Source organism: Podarcis filfolensis, assembly GCF_964270895.1.
Source record: "Podarcis filfolensis genome assembly, chromosome: 16".
Lineage (NCBI taxonomy): Eukaryota > Metazoa > Chordata > Lepidosauria > Squamata > Lacertidae > Podarcis > Podarcis filfolensis.
In genome coordinates this window covers 33140864-33162366 of record NC_139620.1, presented here as the reverse complement: position 1 = coordinate 33162366, position 21503 = coordinate 33140864, and the positions used below count along the sequence as shown (strand labels likewise).

General features: G+C 43.1%; 1 protein-coding gene across 50 annotated transcripts in view; it reads left to right on the top strand.

The window, feature by feature from the left end:
• The first annotated feature begins 1501 nt into the window (after positions 1–1501).
• Positions 1502–21503, top strand: part of EP400 (E1A binding protein p400) — a 73258-nt gene continuing 53256 nt past the window's right edge. For 37 of the 50 annotated variants that reach the window (XM_083589487.1, XM_083589485.1, XM_083589484.1 and 34 more), the window contains exons 1-9: positions 1638–1772; positions 4168–5507; positions 9444–9554; positions 12435–12522; positions 12877–12984; positions 14494–14888; positions 16538–16843; positions 18835–19020; positions 21248–21388. In XM_083589487.1, coding sequence (XP_083445613.1) covers positions 4194–5507; positions 9444–9554; positions 12435–12522; positions 12877–12984; positions 14494–14888; positions 16538–16843; positions 18835–19020; positions 21248–21388 — 2649 coding nt within the window. In that variant the 5' untranslated portion in view covers positions 1638–1772; positions 4168–4193. Of the gene's footprint in view, positions 1773–4167; positions 5508–9443; positions 9555–12434; positions 12523–12876; positions 12985–14493; positions 14889–16537; positions 16844–18834; positions 19021–21247; positions 21389–21503 lie in introns of all 50 variants that reach the window. The other 13 variants (XM_083589491.1, XM_083589489.1, XM_083589488.1 and 10 more) reach the window with 4 other exon arrangements.

The following is a 21503-nucleotide window of genomic DNA, read 5'->3' as shown; positions in this document are numbered from 1 at the left end:
ATTAAATTCTCTCTTAGAGCATTACATGCCGTAAATTTCATACCTGTGGTCCATAACTGTTCCCAGTCAGCAATCATAATGTTATGTCCAACATCTTGTGCCCATTTAATCAAAGCAGATTTCACCATTTCATCCTGAGTGTTCCATTTCAACAACAAGTTATACATTCTTGACAAATTCTTAATTTTGGGATCTAACAATTCTGTTTCCAATTTTCATTTTTCCACCTGGAAACCAACTTTTTTGTCCAAGTTATATGCCTCCATTATTTGGTAATAATGGAGCCAATCTCGCACTCTGTTTTTCAATTTTTCAAAGCTCTGCAGTTTTATTCTGTCTCCATCTTGTTCTAGAATTTCCCAATATTTCGGCCATTTGGCCTCCATATTGAGTTTTTTCTGAGCCTTCACTTCCATTGGTGACAACCATCTTCGGGTTTTATTTTCTAACAAATCCTTGTATCTTATCCAAACATTAAACAGTGCTTTTCTAACAATATGGTTTTTAAACGCTTTATGTGCTTTTACCTTATCATACCACAAATATGCATGCCAACCAAATACATTGTTGAAACCTTCTAAATCCAACACATCAGTGTTTTCAAGAAGCAGCCATTCTCTCAGCCAGCAAAAAGCAGCTGATTCATAGTAAAGTTTAAGGTCTGGCAGGGCAAATCCACCTCTTTCTTTAGCATCGGTTAATATCTTAAATTTTATTCGAGGCTTCTTGCCCTGCCAGACAAATCTGGAAATATCTCTCTGCCACTTCTTGAAACAATCCATCTTGTCCAAAATTTGCAATGTTTGAAACAAAAACAACATCCTTGGCAATACATTCATTTTTATCACAGCAATTCGGCCTAACAATGATAACTTCAAATTTGTCCATATTTCTAAATCCTTTTTCACTTCAATCCAACATTTTTCATAATTGTCCTTAAATAAGTTCACATTCTTAGCTGTCATGTTAACCCCTAAATATTTCACTTTCTTAACCAATGTTAATCCTGTCTCCTCCTGAAACTTTTCTCTCTCATTCACAGTTAGATTTTTCTCTAAGACCTTAGTTTTCATCTTGTTCAACTTAAAACCTGCTACCTGTCCAAGGTTTTCAATGTTCTTTCAAGTTGGATGATTATTTTGGATGATTATTTGTATTTGATTGAAGTGGTTGCGGTGCACATCGCACTCTTAAAAATTGCTGGCATTTACTGCTTGATTTTACAATCAGGAATTATAGCAGATTTTTTAAATGGCTATTTAATTTTTAAACCCGAGTCTAAAATTATGCAGAAAACAACTAGTGCGCATGTACCAATTCAGATTCTTTCTCTCCCTCCTTCCCCCTCCCTCCCTCTTCCCCCTCCTTTTCTGTCTCACTTCGGCACATGCGCCGTCAGGGCCGTCCCTTCCCCGCGCCTAGAGAACGTACTTTACGTTCACGCTGGGCGGAGCCTCTATTCGCATGCGCATTTCTACAATCCGAAGCCAACTAGTGGCGAGCGGGCGAGGGTGGGGTGAGGCTGGAGTAAGCGCGCTTACCCGGGTTGACCGGCGCGACGTCCCACGAATTGACCCTCACCGGCGCCCGTACAACCAGCGGATGCGCATGCGTCTCTCTTTCTCTTTTTTTGTTTCCTCCTCCTCTTCCTCCGCCAGTTTCCTGTCAGGAGGCGGATGGCAGAAGCAGGGCCCGGCTCGGAGCGGGAGGGACGAGTTAGGGAGGCGCCTTTACTGGAGCGCAGCGGGTTGACGCCTCGCCGGAGAGACAAGGTAGAGCCGGCCGGTCCCGGGAGGGCTTGGCGGCTTGTGTGTGAGGGCCGAGGTGCCTAGGCCGCTCTAGGCCCGGCCTGAGAACCGAGCCAGGCCTCGAACTCGGACCTCCCCCCCCCCTTTCTCCTCTCCCGCGCGCCTGAGGGAGTTAACGGGCGCCGGGAAGGGCCAAGAAGGGCCGGTCCCGCCGGCAAGAGAACGCAAACGCAGCTCCAGGCTCCCAAGGGAGAGCTTTTTCTGCCGGCTGGGTTGCTCGGACGCTTCCGCGACAGGGTGACGGGACTTTGTTCGCTCTGCCGAATCGGGCCAGCGGCCCCTGTATCCCCAGCATCCTAGTCTCAACAGTGGTAGGGAGGGAAGGGTTGTGCCGGTCCGTGGCTGCGGTTTAGGGTGTCCCAGGATCAGGCCAGGTAGGCTGGGAGGAGAGGAGTCAAACTGAAACACTGGAGAGCCAGTCATTGCATTTGTGTTTTTTTTATTGCAGGCACCTGCAAACTCGGCCCTCCAGATGTTTTGGGACTACAACTCCCATCATCCCTAGCTAACAGGACCAGTGGTCAGGGATGATGGGAATTGTAGTCCCAAAACATCGGGAGGGCAGAGTTTGGGGTGCCTGGTTTATTGCATTTATGCCCCGTTTTTCTCTCTCCAAGGAGCTCAAGGTGCCACACATGGTTCTCATTTAACCCCCTGTCACCACATCACACTGTAGAACAGCCTTTCTCAAGGGTAGGGTGTTGTTGGACTACGACACCCATCATCCCTGGTTAGCAGGACCGATAGTCAGGGATGATGGGAGTTGTAGTCTAACAGCACCCCAAGGTTGAGAGGTGCTGCTGTAGCTGTACCAAGCTAGATGGACCCAATTGTCTGACTTGTTTAAGGAATTTTCTTGTGTTTCTATGCCTATTTTTTTGTATTGTTGTTAATATTGATATGTTATGAGCGTAGAAAGCTGTTGCTTTGGGTGTCATCGATCATTCGCTTCTCACGGCCAAACCCTTACACAATGACTTGGAGAAATAAAAGTAATAGAACCATTCAGACAAGAGTCCAGATTTATGTGATTCATTTTAAAAGGATCATGAACTGCTTAATCAAATAGATCTTTTAAGTGCTATGCATAATAAAATTGTCGATAAAATACAACTAAACTCCACCAAAAAAAGTATGCATGGAGTAATTTTTAAAATTCAGATTTAATTTGTAAAATGTTTAAAACAAATGTAAGTAATTAAATTACATGTCTGGATAGACTTGTGAAAGTGCTACTGGGTGCAGAGAAAAAGATACTGTACTGGATTAAGACACCAATTCTTTTTTTCCTTAAGGAAAGAAAATTAGCAAAAATAAGGTTTTAACTCCTACAGTAAAATTTATTTTAAGTTTGTTTCAGCAAAAACCTACAAAGAATCTTGTGGCTCCTTAAAGGTGGCCAAATTTATTATGGCACAAGCTTTTGTGGACTACAGTCTTCTGTATCAGAAGCATGAGATTTGTAAGGCTTTCCTGAATACTAGAACTAAAGGGGCCACACAAATGTTAACTAGAAGGGAGTTCAAAAGCTGCAGAGCTGCCACCTGGAAATAACTTATTAATTAAACTGGAAATAACTTATTAATTAAACCTCTCCCACTTTTTAAAAGCACCCACAACAACCCTGTGAAGTAGCAAAACAATAACAGATGTATTATGACATAAGCTTTCAAGGTCTCCTAGAGTCCTGTCCTTCAAATGTGTGAGGCGCTGCCCTGAGTTGAAGCGGGGAAAGATTGTAGAAAGAGATTAGAGAGAAATAAAATGCTGAATAAGCACATTAACAGTGGCAGTTCCTACACCCAAGTTATTAGCAACTTGAATAAGACTTCGTGCATCATATTGTCCACAGACGTGAAAGTCATAATAAATGTGTTTGGTTTTAAGATGCCATTTCATGCTTCTATTTATGTTTCACATCATAAAAATGAGACAGTAACTGCAGAAAACAATTTTAATCCTTCTGTTGTGGTTCAGCATAAAACATTTAACAGAGTATGCAGTACTATCCAGGAGAATATTAACCTTTCCTTTCTTGTCTTACACTTGAAAGGTGCAACTAGTGGTAATAGATCTAGTAGCAGTCAGGTAGAGCACATATGTTTAAATAATTTGGAAAAGTTGGAAAGAAATTAAATACATTTATTTCTGTAGTTCCACCAAGGTACATACGTGCATTTTCCAGGGTAACATAAAAAAGCCTGGATTGGAAACTCGGGGAAATCTTTAAAAACCCCTCACAATCATTTAATTTCAAAAGTGGTTGAGGGCACAAAGGGAGTGGAAAGACATGGCAAAACGCTGGAGGAATTCTGTCTTTATTGTGTTGCTTAATGAACTTTTCTAAATTTCCCTTTAGACATTGAGAACATTAAAAAGGTGATAATGCACCATGGCAATGGTCCTCAAAATGCCCAACGCCAGCTCCAAAGGTCCCGCTCCTTCACTGGCAGCGAGGGTGAAGACCAACAGGCGAACCTGCCCCAGTCCCCAGCACCTTCGTTTGCTCCTTCAGCAAGCCCATCAGCACCACAGTCTCCCAGTTACCAAATCCAGCAGTTTATAATGAGCAGAAGCCCAGTCGCTGGGCAGAATGTGAACATTACCCTGCAGAATGTTGGACCGGTTGCGACAGGAAACCAGCAGATCACGCTTACTCCGTTGCCGATCCCGAGTCCGACCTCCCCGAGTTTCCAGTTCAGCCCTCAGCAAAGGAGGTTTGAGCATGGGTCCCCCTCCTACATTCAAGTTACTTCGCCGTTGCCGCCACAGGCTCAGTCTCAGAGCCCCACGCAGCCCAGCTCTATGCCAGTGCAGTCCATATCAAATGTTCGGGCAGGCACTCCAGGGCCTGGCTTGGGGATGTGCAGCCAGAGCCCGACACGAGGCTTTGTTGATGCGAGCGTTCTCGTGAGACAGATTAGTTTGAGCCCTTCAAATGGCGGGCACTTTGTGTATCAGGAAGGCTCCGGCATCACCCAGATATCTCAAGGCACCACAGCTCAGGTGCAGCTTTCATCTTCCGGAGCACCTGCTGCGGTTAGAGAACGTAGGCTGTCGCAGCCCCACTCGCAAACCGGTGGCACCATACACCACCTTGGACCACAAAGTCCCGTCGCTAGTGGAGCAAATATCCAACCTTTACCTAGCCCTGGTCACATTGCAACAAATAACCTGCCACCTCATATCAGCAACATCATCCAAGGCATGCAGCAACAGCAGCAGGTTCTCCAAGGTCAGCAGTTGAGCAGATCCCTGGGATATGACCGGACTTCTAGTGGGCTGATAGCTGGGGTTGGAGGAGCTTCTGCTTTTGGAATGACATCGCCGCCACCTCCCACAAGCCCTTCCCGGGCCAGCATGCCACAGGGGCTGACAAGCCTCCCTCTTACTCCTTCAGTAAGTGCTGTGGTGAAAAAAACAAAGAAACTGGAGGAGATCCCCCCAGCCACTCAAGAAACCGCTCAGCTGAGAAAGCAATGTTTGGACCACCACCTCAAGGAAATGGAGGTGTTGAAAGACGCTTTCAAAGAGTATTTGATTGAGTTGTTTTTCCTGCAACACCTGCATGGAAATATGATGGATTTCTTAGCTTTCAAGAAGAAGCCTTGTGCAGCGTTGCAAGCATACCTCAGGCAGAATGACTTGGATTTGGAGGAAGAGGAGGAAGAGGAACAATCTGAGGTTATCAATGATGAGGTAGGAACTTGCTGTTCCAATAATTTAGAAACCTACTGAAGCCTAGAATTATTTATACCAGTTATTTGATTTTTAATTCTGCAGTCTGTAGCGTGCATACTTGGAACTCAGTACATTTGAAATCAGTTAGATTTGCATTGGAGTACGAAGCATGATTGGGTTGCAAGATTTATTAGGCCAGTAGGTAGCGCAGCATATCCTGCAGCATTCGTCTTTAAGGTTTGGTGTTTTGATGTTGCAAACAGATTTGCTGGACTTAGGTTTAGGATCTTATATTTAGCTGCTATTTGTAATTCCATTTGATCTTATTTGTGGTTTTGTTCATAGATTGGTTATAGTGTAGTAGGTAGAATGTTCCTCTTTGATCAGGAAGGTGCGAGTTCAAGTCCTGTTCTTACTTTAGCCATGAAATCCAGTTGGTGACTCCAGACAAGTAGCCACCTCTCAGCTTAACTTGTCTTGCAGTGTTGTTATGATAAAATTAGAAAGTGAGGGAAATGGAGAAAATTCCTATGCAATGTTGCCGTCAACTTTTTAGAGCAAGCTCAGGGTACACATATGAAAATGATACAAAGTTATGATGTGCTGGCTTGCAGTGTTACAAAAATAAGGGCAGAATCCTTCGGGAACCCCTTAGGGAATTGTCACTTTATATTATAAATATTTTCTAGTTGTAACCAAAGTGTCAGAAAAGCTGGTTTAACATGGAAGCAGAAGTTGTAGGGCATTTTTCTGTTTTCTGTTTGCTTGCTTTCTCCCCAGTCATGCTCACACAGGAACCTTAAACTTGAGTATAAATTTGCACAGTAGGTTTACTGGCACTCAGCTAAAATGGCAAACTTAGCTGTCAGTTAAAAGAAGGTTCAGCTATGTAATTTGTGGTTTATCCAGTGTGTGGTTACTCAGAAGCAAGTCCCGCTATGTTAATTGGGGATTACACCCAGGTAAGCGTGCACAGGATTACAGCCATGATTTTGTAATAACATCAAGTGAAAACTTGAAGCAGGCTTAATTTAGGGCTCCACCAGTTTCTCCAAGTATCACTGTAGTGCAAAATAATGATAAAGGCCTGGATACAAAGAACCCTATAACTCGTTTCACATTAGCAAATAATACACTCTGGGGCTATGTTTATCAAATAACTTCCTCCTCTCCTGCTGCATAGCAGAGTTTGAAACTGAACTTCTCAAGCAGGCTCTGGTGTCTGCTGTTGAAAAATGGTTTGTTTGTTTTTTATAATCAGCCCTGGTGAAAGAAAGCTGTAAGCAGCTACTGGGATCCTGATCCATGTGTCTAATTTTGCTACATTTAAAAAAAGTGCATTCCAAAAGAAATTTAAACTCTTCGTTATCTGTAACTATCTGGCGCAGACACCACTTTCTGTTGTTATCTTGCAAAAACTGTCAAGCCTAAAGTCTGTGTCTTTTTTTTATAAAAAGCAAATTAACAATGCAGTCTTATACATGCATACTCAGAAGTCAATTCCGTTGAGATTTGCAACTTGAATGGTTTTGCAAGCTTAGCAGTAAATTGTCTAATACTTATACAAATGTTTACCGGTAAAACTCAGGTATAAACAGAATTTCTGGAGGTCCCATATTTCAAAGGGGGTATTCCAATTTATGATACTATTGATTCTAAAGGTGATGTTTACCTACTTTAAACTTCCAAATAATGTGTTTATTTGTTGATTTAAATAATTTATTTACCACTTAACTACAATAGTCTCTAACTGGTTTGCAAAGATACAATACAAAGAATAAAAATAAGTTAAAATTATAAAATCAAACTTCATATAAAATGCCTGCTGGGATAAAAAAAGCCTTCAGTAGGCACTGGAAGTTCAATAGGTGACTCTTTATGTGATGCCAGATCTCCAAAGTGTTTCCTTTTGTGACGAGTTGGAGGCCTTTGAATCCCCCAGTTTGGAACAAATTGGTCACTCACATAATGGGAGCTTGTAATGTCATGAGTGAGGCATATAGCGCTTATATGCAGGGAATACCTCTGAAACAATTTCAGGACTGAGACCTTGTAATAGGTGAAGGATGTATAGTTACTGACTTGCAAACTACAATTTCCAAAGAGCCAGTCTCTTCTTCCAATTCAGTATTGTAAATATGTTGACATTTTCAATACTATCTTGATTACCTATTTAATGGCAGTTGTTAGTACTCTAATGACCTATTTGCTTCCATCAAAATGGTGGGGGCTGTGTGGTCTCACAAAACTATAGAGTGGAAAGCAGGTGAACATCAATTTGAAATTCATTTTACTGAAAAGTGACATAATCAACAAAACGAAAAGGACAACAAATAAAAAACAAAACAAAAAGGACAACAGGCACTTGACATAAAACTCCTCAAGGGGTTTCAGAGTAAGACACTCCTCCTTCAGGAGCTTGAAATGCTTGAGAGTTCTTGAAATTCAAGAACTCATTATTAAATATAACCAGCTCAAGCTTGAAAAAATAGTACGTACAACCAGGGCTTTTTCCAGCCAGAACTCACTCAAACTCAGTTCCAGTACCTCTCAGGTGGGCGCCATTGCCATTCTAATGAAGGAGGTGTTCATGGTGGGCTTTGGCACCTCTTTTTCTAGAAAAATAGTACTGAGTACAACTATGTTTATTTAATTCAGAAAATTTATGTACTGCTTGACAGTAGAGGACCTCAACATGGCTGAACCTCTGCAATTTATAATCAAAGTGATACTACTTTGGACCAGTGTTTGTAAGTTTTACAGGAGTGCTTGTCAGGCATGATGAATACTCAGAACACTAAATGTGGAATCAACTCTTGCTTGTCAAACAAAATCAAATACGGCATGTTTTCCTGCAGAATCAATTCTAATGAAAAATGCAGCAAAAAGCTATCTCATTGGTGGTGTGCATCCCTTTGGTTTCAAACTTTTGCTATGAAGACAGATGCTCCTAATTTTCAAAATAGTTATTCTTCAGAAAGTCTTTCCAAAATTCATTATAAAGGTTGAGTAAAGGCATTTAAGTTCATCTGAGTAGGCCTGGTGGCATGGCACATAAAATCAAATCTATAGACAATAATTTTTAAGGAGACTGATTTTAACCTATACCCCCCCCCAACAGTGTATCATTTCCCACCCCTTTACTTTTTGAATGGTCAAAATGATTTATACCTGCTTAACCGGTCCTGTGTGACATAAATGGATGTTTAAAGCCTTTCACTTAAATTTATAACAGTTTTGCAGGTATCCCTATTTAACACTCAATTTAAGAAAACCTTTCCCCCCCCTTTGTAAAAAATAAAATGGACTTAATGGAAGACGTTTGAAGAAACAATAAACTTCCAGGAACATTGACAATGTTACATTTTCTTTTGAAAAACAAGGCACTTTGGGGGTACCTCCTTCTCTTTGTATTTTGTGCATTTCCTCACTCTTATTCCCCCTTCCTTTTATCACCTTCTGCTAAAGCAATGCAACTTCATCCCTTGCCTGGGTGGGCTGATTATTATGGGAGTTTGGGGGAGGCTGCGAGGAGGGGAGAGAATGCAGGCTATGCTCATTGCTTAATAAATGTTGGGGCTCTTCTGAGTGTGAACTGTCTGTCATGCTAATTTTGTTGTCTGTTAGAAAGCCAATATCTCAAGTTAACCCATGTTATTTGCCTATTCTAAATTTCAGTGGAGACTTTAGGTGGCGAGTGGTCACAAGTAGCCTGTGCCTCGCCCCATTCTGCTGTCTATAAAGACAAAGCAGAACATCTTATTTCTTCTCTTTTTTCTTAAAAAAAAAGTGGGTTCAAGTCCCATCACACCTATGGGCCTTTTCTTAAAATCCCCTCTTCAGTGAGGAACCATCAATGCAATGCAAAGTGGAGTGTGTTGATCAGATTTTTTAAAACCAGAAGAAAAGAAAATGATTTCCCTTTTTGTTTTCCCCCAAAATATCTTCTCTCAGGTAAAGGTTGTGACAGGAAAGGATGGTCAGACTGGTACTCCTGTTGCTATAGCAACCCAGCTTCCTCCAAATGTTTCTGCTGCTTTTTCATCCCAGCAGCAACCATTTCAGGTACTTTTTCAATGGTTCTAAACTTGTAGTTTCATCCCAGGTGATTATTACTATTCCTTTTTTCTCATTCAGATTTGGTATTTGAAAATAGAACCTGCATTTCCCCACCCCACTCCCTGAGAGCCCATCCCTTTTCATCTAAAAAACAGAAATGAATAGTAAAAACCTCTTAAAATTTCAGATGCATGAGTGTTTATGGAGCTTTGAGGAAGTTACTTTTTCCCACCTCTTGTTTCAAAGTTGCTGGCTTATTTCATTAACTTTCAGCTTTTGATGTGTTCCGCTTTGGTTTGCTTGTCTTTGGTTCCCTTGTGCGTTCTGCCTAGTAACAGTGTGGGTCTCTGTGTCTGTGGAATATGACTGTGGATTCTTTCTAAAATTCTGTTCTCTCTCTCCTCCCCCTTTTGTCCTTGATTTTGAAGGTTTTTGAATACAGATACAAAAAAGGGGCAGAACTGCCGCTGCACCTTTTCTCTTTCTGATGCAATTTAAATTACCACACTTTACAAATGCATAATAAAATGCCTTGCTGTTTCATAGTCAAATGTATGCACAACAGACTTTATGAATTGTTGGATTAAATTGTGGGTGCCAGAAAATAGAGTGAAAGAGTTATCATGCCCTGCGCTGAAGGGTTGTGCTCGAAATAATGGTCTGGTTCAGATGTAATGGCAAACCATGATTGATTTTAAGGTTAGAGAGCCTAACTCACATACTATTTTTCTCTCTCTTTCTCCTGAGAGGAGGACAGCTTCTGCTTTGAACTAAGCACGGTTGTGGGACCTCCTGTGGTCTGCTATAACTATAGCTTGTTCTTCACAAACAAGCTGTGGTTTGGTATCTTGGTTTGTTAACTAACCGCAGTTAGAGCAAACCATAGCTCTCTGAGTTCAGAAATAATGGAATTGTGGCTTAGTTCAAAACTGGAAGGTTTTCGTCATAGGAACATAGGAAGCTGCTTTATACTGAGTCATGTCACTGGTCCATCTAGCTCAGTATTGTTTACAGTGATGGGCAGCATCTCTCCTGGGTTTCAGGCAGAGAAACGGGGAAGACATAAGTCTGAGCCTTTGGCCAGCTCATTCTAATAAAGACAAATTAGCTTTTTTGTTTTGTTTCTTAAACAGGCCATTATGACAGACTAGGGTGCCTCCTAGGCAGAAAGGCAGTTCAAAAGATTGTGTACAGAAAATGTCATCTACAATTAGTGTGTGGGACATTATTTTAATGATATTTTAGTTGCATATATTCAAATATTAAGAACTTGTTTTGTGTACCACACTTTATTTGGTATTACAATTTCTTTTATTATTTTGTTCTAAACCATATCTTTATGGCAAGCATCAATTCTTTACACAGGGTGAGGTTTACCCCCATCCTTACCTGATATATCATATGTGCACCAGGTATTACCTCCTCTGTAAACAAAACGAAACAGAAACCTAATGTCTACAAGTATATCTCAATCTGTAAATCTAAATTTATGTAAAGCTAAATTTCATATTTACCTAAAGTGTACATTTTTAAAAATTGCTGCCTCTATTATAGTTACAATTCTGAAGCCATTTGGTAGACCTTGATGAAACTTTCCAGCCTTAGACTGTTATGCCAACACACTAATGCCAACACACACATTCAAAGGAGAATTCAAAGTAGGACTTGCTTCCAAATAAATGTGCTTAGGTACTGGTGCTAATGGTAATATGTACACAATTTGTAGCAATGTTAGATCATATTCTTAGACACTCTTACCTGGGAATGAGGCTACAGTCCCACATCCCTTCATTTGTGAGTAAGCCCCTTGAATTCAATGGGACTTACCTCTGAGTAGACATGTGTAGTGTTGCACTGTTAGTTTAATGTTCCATTAAACATTTTACACTATATTGACATTTCCATTGGAATCTAGATGAGCTCTCCGACGGCAGCAGTCTAATGATCTGTTTGCTCCCATCAAGACAGTGGTGGCTATGCAGTTCCAGAGAACTAGAGACACTGACTACGTGAGCAGATATCTGCCCAACCTCCTGCCCTCCAAGCGTTTTGTACTACAACTCCCATCAGCCCCAGCCAACATAGGCATGTTCGGGGTGATGGGAGTTGTAGTCTGAAACGTCTGAAGGGCACCAGGTTGGGGGGAACCAATGGGGGAGGCTTCTTCTCCTGCCAGTGGGAACTACAAGCCCTCCCTCCACTCAGCAGGCCTATAATAATGATGGACTTTTTGCCATTGTATGGTGATTGGATTATTGAATCACTTTTGCTGGTACCCACTTTGTTTTCAGATTTCTGCCTCCAGTATCTTGAGAATTGGTCTGTCCTAGCATTGTTGTTTCTTGCATACATTGGCATCTACTGTTTTGGGGAAAACTGCGAACTGGGCGTGACGGGAAGGGCACAGAATCTTGGTGGGATTGGTTGTAGTATTGAAAGACACAAATTCATGGTGTGTCTATATGTGAAGCAAAAAAAGCTTATGATTTCATTCCAGGATCAAGCACATGAAGGTTTTCAGCTGTGGGGGAAGAAGCTTTTACCTTAACTTTGCTTTGTTAGGAAAAAGAGAGAGAAAGCTGCGTAGATTTCCCTTTCTGTAGCATTAACTGTGTCATATATAAAAAAATTCTTTGTAAAATGGATTCAAAATCATCTTAAATAACAATCATTGAAAGCTAAGAGGTAAGTGTATTGGGGTTGCTTTACATTCCTTCATTATAGACATGTTTTAAAAAATGGCCAGCAGCTCTTGGACAGATTTTTCTCTAGATTTTCTCATGTACCATTTTTCTTATTTAAAGAAGGGTTCGTGCATATAAGGTTCTGTCAAAGAAGTTGAAGATTTGTTTGAGTTCTGACTGCTCTGTTTTTGTTTTATAATAGCAGGCGCATGCAGGGACTCCAGTAACAGGAACTGTGAATACCATAGAAATTGAAGCTTTTAAGAGACAACAGGCACTTACATCAGCAGGTATGGTTCCTTTCAGTGGAACTTTGATCATCCCTTTCGGCTATTAACACCAGGACCATCTTAAATATAGTGCTTACTTTTTAAAAAGCGTGCTTCAGTGTGACCATGTGGCCTGTTCTTTGCGATGGGAGTTTTGGCTTGTGCCATGTGCTCCTCCCACAGCCAGTAAGCTGGATTTCACATGGGCATGGTGTGCATTTGAGCCAACTACTGCCCTGATGCTGTACTTTTCCACAGTAGAGTTGTAGATAAACAAAAAGCCGAATTTAAAACTCACGGGGCATCTTTTTAAAACACTGTAACCTGAACCCCTTCCACTATACCCTGCCGTAAATGGAATTTGAATATCACCAGATTCGTCTAAGAGACCCCGAATTGAAGTGGGCCGTCATGGGATGGTTTTTCAGCATCCAGGTGTGACTTCAGGAGTCCCTCTTCAACAACTCATGCCAACAGCACAAGGTACTGTGTTGCCACATGCCAACCGCAGATTAATTTAGCAAGGGGGGGCGTTGGCACCAGAAGCAGAAACCTCACAAAACACAGCCTTTCTGAGATCTCTGGTTCTGCCCTATGCTTTCCCCTTGTAAATTAATATTTGGTGTGAAATGCCTCGTTCCCTTCGAAGGAGCTGAGTGGTAGGCTCCAGTAGTGCATGTGGGCCTGGAAAATGGCCACACGAGTTGATGCAGAATCATTCACTTGGGAGTTTTCCAGTTTGCAAGAAGGGTGGATCTCTTTTAGACGTTTTTCATTTTAATTCCACATTAGTTTTTGCATTTGTGCGTATTTTGTTTTGTTTTTGCTTACCATTAACCATGTCAACAACATTTTAAGACCATAGGACATGTAGGTGACCATTTAATAAGGTTGTTTGTCTTGTGTTGTGTGTACGTGACTCATGATTGGAAAAAAATCATAAGAAAAAACCAACAGTGCATGGTAGATTGATGTTGACCGAATTTCTTACTGCGGTTCACCAATGCTAATCTTATTTTAAGTGATGCTGTAAGTGTGTCAAAGTAAGTACAGTCGTACCTCTGCTTACGTATCCCTACGCTTACGTAAACTTCAGGATACGTAAGTGGCAAACCTGGAAGTATATTTCTGAATTTTTGCCGCATGCACAGAAGCGGTTCCTCCAGTTGCAGAAACCTCAGGATCCGACCGGAGCTCCGGAACGGATCCCGTCCGCAACCGGAGGTACCACTGTAAAGAATTACCGTATTTTTCTTCCTATAGGATGCACTTTTTCCCCTCCAAAAATGAAGGGGAAATCTGGGTGCGTCCTATGGGGCGAATGCAGGCTTTCGCTGAAGCTTGGAGAGCAAGAGGGGTCGGTGCGCACCGACCCCTCTTGCTCTCCAGGCTTCAGGAAGGCATCCGCAGCCTGCTTCCCGGAGTGTCGGGTGCTCTGCTTTCAGGGCGCCCGGCGCTCCGGGAACACATCCGCAGCGTGGGGAGCCCTGCAGGAGTTCCCCGCAGGGCTCCCCACGCTGCGGATAGTAGCCTGCCGCCCGGCGCGCGCGGCGCCCTGAAGCAGAGCGCCCCGTGCGCCGGACAGACACCCGCAGCGTGGGGAGCCCTGCAGGAGTTCCCCGTAGGGCTTCCCTCACTGCGGATAGCAGCCTGCCGCCTGGCGGGCGGGGCGCCCTGAAGCAGAGCGCCCCTCGCGCCGGGCAGACATCGGCCAGCCCCACAAACTCGGGGGACAGCAGGGAGGCGCAGTGCCGCCATCCCGCTGTTCCTCGACCTGGTTCGGTTTCCCCGACCTGCTTTTGGGGGGGAAATAAAGGGGGGGAAATACCTTTATTTCCCCCCCAAAAATCTAGGTGCGTCCTATGGGACGGAGCGTCCTATGGGACGAAAAATACGGTAACTTTTATCTCCTTGACATGCTCTGGTGTCCTAGGAGTCCAAAAGCCTTGGCTTGTGTAATTCAGCTCTTTCCATTTTTCTTCTTGCTTGCAGGTGGAATGCCTCCCACCCCTCAAGTGGTACAGCTCACTGGGCAGAAGCAGAGCCAGCAACAGTATGACCCCTCCAAAGGGCCTCCTGTGCAGAATGCGGCAAGTCTCCACACTCCTCCGCCTCAGCTGCCTGGGAGGCTGCAGTCAAGCAATGTCCCCCTCCCGCCTCTCCCAGCGACCCTGCAGCTTACGCAGCCGCCACAGCCGCCGATCACAGACTCTCTGGCGCAACCTCAGATTCACGTGAAGGCCCAGCCGCAAAGCGTATCCGTTGCCGCTGTCGTGCCGCATGGCCAAGTTCAAGTGCCACTTCAGCAGCAGGTTCAGTCAGCAGCACTTGTACAAGGGCAGATAACAGCCCAGGTATCCCAAGCACAAGCTCCAGCACAGCAACAGGTACTTGGGCAGGAGCATGTGAAAATGTAGCCCTGGTGAAAAGTCTATCCCAAATGTTTATTTATCTGTCTATCTGTGCAATCTTAGGAACTCCAGCCTGCACTTCTACACTTCTACAGGCACCACACTGTTTCCATTCTGCATTTGCAAGAAGTCATTCCTTTGGTGTGGTAGCATCTGTACTTTGCAACTCCCTGCCTGTTGATATCAGGCAGGCACACTGTATTCCTTTAGACTCGCCTGTTTAAAAAACATTCTTTTTCTGCAGGCCTGTTAGACACATGATTTTTTAAAAAATCAGATGTTTTATTGTGTTATTTTTAGACCTTTTTTTACAGCTTTAAAATGTTTCAAATGTGTTATCATTTTATTTTTTTGCTGCCCTGAACCCCTTTAGGGAGGAAGGGCTGTATATAACTTGAACGAATACATGGAAAAGTAAGGGGCTGGCAGATCCCATCTAGAAATACATAACTGGCCAGTCAAATGTGTGTTTTGCAGCTGACCAGCTTGTTCCTTTTTATGGAGGGTAAGCGGTCATGCAAACAGGCTTCAACACAGGGGTACCACTAACAGAATTATTTTCTATTCAAGTGTGATACCAGGATACAAAATGCACAGGGTGCATACATGTAGAAATGCGCACATGTGTGATGTCAGCTGCTTGCCTTCTTAAAAATATACGCAAGATGGGCAGCTGATCATTTTCCAGTCACTGCTTACATCAGGAGAGAAGCAGCTAAAATGCACAGGAGTTCATTTCGGATACAATACACGACTTGCATACTTTGTTCTTACACATCGTAACCAATGCCTATCTAGGTGCTCATAGGTGGTCTAGATTTGAACATTCCTTGTGGTTTGCGCTCCCCCTCCCCCGGTGAAAGCTAAAGTTAGAGCCAGGAGATTTATTGGGGTGGGTGTGTAGCTGACATTGTCCCCCAAACTCCCCTGCTTTTCATGTTTTATGGTTACAGTTGCAGATGTTAGAACCCAAACCATGTAGTGTGAACCCCTGAATTGGCAGAGAGTTTCAGTTGGCATGCTTACTGCAACTTAAAAAGCTATAAATCAATAAATTCATGAGAACAAACATCTTTAAGGTGAATTGGCATTTGACGTTTTATTATCTTTTATATTCTGCTGGGTATAAATAAAATGATGATAATTAGTGTTACTTACATGTGTATATTTGTGCACCCAGAGTGAGGCTAATCAAGATTAAGGCTATCTCAGTTCTCAGTGGCTTCCATTGACTTCCACAGAACAAGGAAAAAGGATGAGATGGGTGCTGCTTTTGGGGACAATGAATGCAAAGGCTACCCTCAGTTTCTGACATTGGGTGGCATGGCCTTTACTTGTAGGTAAACTGTAGCTCTTCAAGTTTGGGATGGCGCTTGCTTATGTGCTCATTTTTGCAATACAAAGGCATCGCGCCAGGCACCTCACAGGCTAAAACAGCTGGTGTTTCCTATGTGCTGTTGTAACTGGCTACAGTAGTATTTTCTTTGAAACAGCCTGGTTTGCATAATTAGGCCAATATTTGGTCGGTGTGTCTTTGTATCATACTGTAATACAAATGGCAGCAGTGTCTCACTGCTGAACCCCTTTCATTTGGTCTTTTTAACATGGATGTGTGCCTTTCACAGACAGTGACCCCAGCGCGACCTTCGGCAGACACCGTCCAAAATTCCCAGCGTCTTCCAGCAAGCGTGCTTCCTCCTACCTCATCCAACCCACCAGCAACTGTTTCCAACGTGGCACCACAGCCCACTTACCCGACACAAACCAGTCGAACTTCGCCAGCGACAAATAAAGCAACTTCTCCTATTGCTTCCAAGCCCCCAGGCTTGGCTGTGACAGCAGCAGCACCAAAGATTCAGAGTCCGGCTCAAAATACAACAGTTCTAGCACAGGACAGCTCCCAAGAGAAGCTGGCAGAACAAGTTAAGCTGGTAAGAAAACCCACTGCACAATCCGATGCCAGAATTCCCAGTATACACACAGATTATTCATTTTTTTAAAAAAAGAGAAGCTTTGAGGTGATGGCTGGATTCTTTTGCTGCTGCATGAGAATATTTGCAATATTATCTGCCTTACGATTAGCAGTAATGAATAAGGAGACCCTTTGTTAGCGTTGTTGAGTTTCTCAGAACAACCATCCCTGATTGCAGATCAAAAGCAGAACTTGGGTTTGTCCTCTAGCTGTGATTTGATTCCAGACAGTTGCAACGGTTTCTTTTACCATACCAGTTAGACATAGTTCAGGAAAGATTAATTTAGGTGCCTCTCTTTCCACAGGTTTCCTGATCTTTCAGATAGCGGCTAACCACAGGGCACCCATCTCAATCCTGATAAACTGATAAGTCACCACAGATGCCAGTCTGATGGGATGGGGCATAAACTGCCTAGATCTTGCAGTGTGGGAGGTGTGTTCTTTCTAGGTATCCAGACATAGCATCAGCTGACTGGAAGTTAGGGCAGTGAACTTTGGCCTATGTGCCTTTAAGCCCTTTCTCTACTAATGCCATGTCTTGGTGAGGATAGACAATACAATAACCAAGGCTTGTGTGAACAGACAGCAATACCCAGGCCCAACACTCTAAGCATCCAGACCGAATCCCTTCTCATCTGAACAGAGGCCAACCAGTTGCCCATATTGGCACAGCTCATAGGACAAATTTTATTTCTAAACTATGGATCTGGGAAAGTGGGCCTTGCCTCAAGAGGTACTTCAAGTGTGCTTCTGCCCTCCTCTCTTGAATTTTTTTTGCATCTCCAGAAAATGCAAAACCACCTTACTTTCCCATGGTACTTTTTCATTTGAGCAGAGAGCATAGATGTGTTTCACTCTACTGGGCTGAGGGGCCTCCTGTATGTCTTTATTCCCATCCTCTCCGCCTGTCCAGAGTGCTGAAAGAAAAAAAGCTGGAAAGGGCTACTCTGTGTTTCTGGTTGCCCCTCAATGACTGAAGAAGCCTTAGTTTTCAGAAATCTCTGTGTGTGACATCTCCCCCAGTCCTACTTTCCTAGGGTCCAGTACAGCTCCCAGATCCTAGCTGGCTGCATCCTGGTGACTGAATAGTAGGCTCTCCTCAATTTTGGAGGTGTAGCCTGAATGGTACAGATAATGCTATTCTCCAGGTAGCATTCCACTAATGGAATATATGAGACAACTTGGAAGGCCTTCATAAGGTGCTTCTGCTGAAAAAGCCTAGACTACTAAGATCTCTTCAGGGTGGCCTGGACCGGGGACTTGAGCCCAACAGCCTATACGAGCAGGCTTCATCTCCCTCTTCCGTACTGTGAAATAAAGGAATCCAGCCACATTTACAACCCTCGTGTAGTCCATAGGTTCTCATGGAGTCTTCAGAGGGTCCTCTGAAGCTCTCACATTCGTTTTCTTTGAACCTGATAAGGAGGTGCCACTTAACTACTTACTTTGAAGGTAGCTTTTCTGGTGGCCAATAATTGCAGCTCACAGAATATCTGAACTGGGGGTCCTATCCGTGAGTAGTCTACACTGACGGAGCCATCCTGTGGATGCATTCCTGAGGTGACCTCGGCCATCCATTTTGTGTAGGAGCTGATTCTTCCATATATTGCACCTGATACGTCATAAAGCTTAACAATACGGTATATTCCCTACTTTTCCTGGGGAGAAGGATACTTAACCCATTACTTACTGAAAGTGTTCAATCCAAAACAGAAAGGTCATTCATGACAGGTGCCCATTGTGCCTTTTTATTTAAGTGGGCCTTTTAATCCAACTTGTTTTCATTCAGTGAGCTGTAACCCCTCCACCCCCTGAAATAATATTACATGACAATGCTTCAGGTAGCTGAATTACCTTTTCACCTGTTGCTGTTGATGTTTTCTTTGGCCTATTGGAAGCACAATTTATTTCCAACAACACCCATTTTTATTGCTTGCTTGCTTCAATAAGGAAAACCAAGTCCATCAACGAATAGCAGAGCTGAGGAAGGAAGGTTTGTGGTCTCTGAGACGGCTGCCCAAACTTCAAGAGGCTCCCCGACCCAAATCTCAGTGGGATTATCTCCTGGAAGAAATGCAGTGGATGGCGACAGACTTTGCTCAAGAAAGGAGGTGGAAGATGGCCACTGCTAAGAAGGTATTGTTGTGTTTCATTTGTACTGTATTGGCAAAATGTTGTTGTTAATTAAATTTATGTACCCCCCTTCATCTAAAGATCACAGGGCACATTACAACATAAAAACTCAAAATAAAACCACAAACTATTTAACATTATAACCAAAACAATAACACCCCCCCAGACACATTTAAAAGGCCATAGATCGGGGTCGGCAAAGTTTTTGTGGCTTGGGCCGGTTCACGTTCCCGCAGATGCTGTGGTGGGCCAGAGTGTGCACGGACGCATGTGCAAATGCTATTTCCGTTGCTCCTATAAGGCTTTATAGGTCAAAACCAGCACTTTGAATTAGGCCCGGAAACTGATTGGCAGCCAGTGCAGTCAGGTCAGGATTGGTGTTATGTGCTCAAACTGTCTTGTGCCAGTGAGCAACCTGGCCTCTGGCCTTCTCAGTGGCTGTTTCCAGTCTTAGGAACTTTCTCCCTAGAGCAGCTATAGACTGGCTCCTTCCTTACTTTTTCTTCTGCTGGCAGGTGAAGACTTACTTGTTTCAACAGGCTTTTGGGAACTGACTGCTTTTAATGAAAGTGCCGGTGCCATGCTGCTTTTTTGTAATTATTGATATGGTTTTAATAGATTTTTAAAGTATGTATATAACGTATTTTTCGCTCTATAAGACGCACCAGACCACAAGACGCACCTAGTTTTTTGTGGCGGAAAACAAGAAAAAAAATATTCTGAATCTCAGAAGCTAGAACAGCAAGAGGGATCGCTGAGCAGTGAAAGCAGCAATCCCTCTTGCTGTTCTGGCTTCTGGGATAGCTGTGCAGCCTGCATTCGCTCCATAAGACGCACACACATTTCCCCTTACTTTTTAGGAGGGAAAAAGTGGGTCTCATAGAGCAAAAAATACGGTAGTTTTCATTTTATCAGTGTTTAATTGCTTTTTAACTATTGGTTTTTTTACCACGTTTTTAGAGGTTCTTATTTTTATCTGTAAGCTGCCTCAAGTCCCATCAGGAAAAATAATAATGGTAATAGTAGTAATAATAATAATAATAATAATAATAATAATAATAATAATAATAATTAATAATAATAAATTGCACCAGCTTAGGTTTCCAAACCATCTTCAGAGGCAGCCACACACATAACATGTTGCAGTAATCTAACCTAGAGGTTACCAGAGCATAGACAACAGAAGTTAGGCTATCCTTGCCCAGCAGGGGTGCAGCTGGGCCACCAGCTAAAGCTGATAGAAGGCACTCTGGGCCACCAAGGCCACCTGTGACAGCATTGGATCCAACCTCTACAGCTAGAATAGGAATAGCCAAGTTCTGTTCTGAGGGACTGCACTGTTTTCCATACTATGGGCATGGCAGCTCTTTTGCCTCGCAAATTTAGGTTTTCTGTTTTTTATTTTCTTAAATTTTCTCCTGTGCTTGAGTATAATGGAGGTTTTCCCTCCTGGTTGTGATATTGAAATTCCTGATCTCCCCTAACAAATGGTTAATATGATTGTTGTTAATATGGCGTGTAAGCCCTCAGATGACTTTTGTTAACAAAGAGCAAAGCCTTCAGTAAGCTCTTAATGCTGGGAAAGCTTAAGTGACAAGGAGGGCTTGATGTCCTCCATGCTAGGGAGTTTCTGTTTCAATTTCAGAAGTAACAGTGAAAACCTAGTTTCGGTTTTTCCGCATCCTCTTACGTTTGACAAAGTCTAATTCCTTTTCCAGAAATTTCCTGTTTCTGCCTTCACTTGACAGTTTGCTTTTCAGTCCCACAAAAGTGGAGCCCATAACCCACCCCCAGTATACATGAAAGCTCCCAGGTTCAGTCCCTGACATTGCCAGTTTAATTTATTGGGTAGCAGGTGGTGTGAAAACCTTTTGCTTGGGACCCTGGAGAGCCACTGCCAGCCACAGAAAACCAGCCTTCCTCAATTTGGTGCTCTCCAGATGTTGTTGCATTCTGAGCTCCCATCAGTCCCAGTCACTGTGGCTAATGGTCAGGAGTGATGAGAGCTGTGGCTCAACAACATCTGGAGGGCACCAGGGTAGGAAAGTCTGGAGCAGACAGTACTGAAATGGATGAACAAATAGGCTAACCTGCAATACAGCAGTTTTCCTGGAAGCTGGCTACTCAATAATTAGATATGCTAAATGGGCATAAACATAGTTGTAAAAAACAAAAGTGTATTGGCATGGAAGAATCCTTTCTCATTGTCCGGTGATTTTATTTTGATTAGATGGTCCGTACTGTGGCTCGATACCATGAAGAAAAGAAGCTTAATGAAGAGAGGGCAAGGAAAGAAGAACAGAACAAGCTGAGGCGCATTGCTGCGACGATCGCGAGAGAAATAGAGTATTTCTGGTCTAATATTGAGCAGGTAGTGCTTTCCTTTTCCTTTGCCACTCAGCAGTCAAGCGGTATTGGTTTTTAAAGCCTTATGCCACAATCCTTCAAAATAAAGCCTTGCGTGAAAATAAGTCCTGTTGTGAACC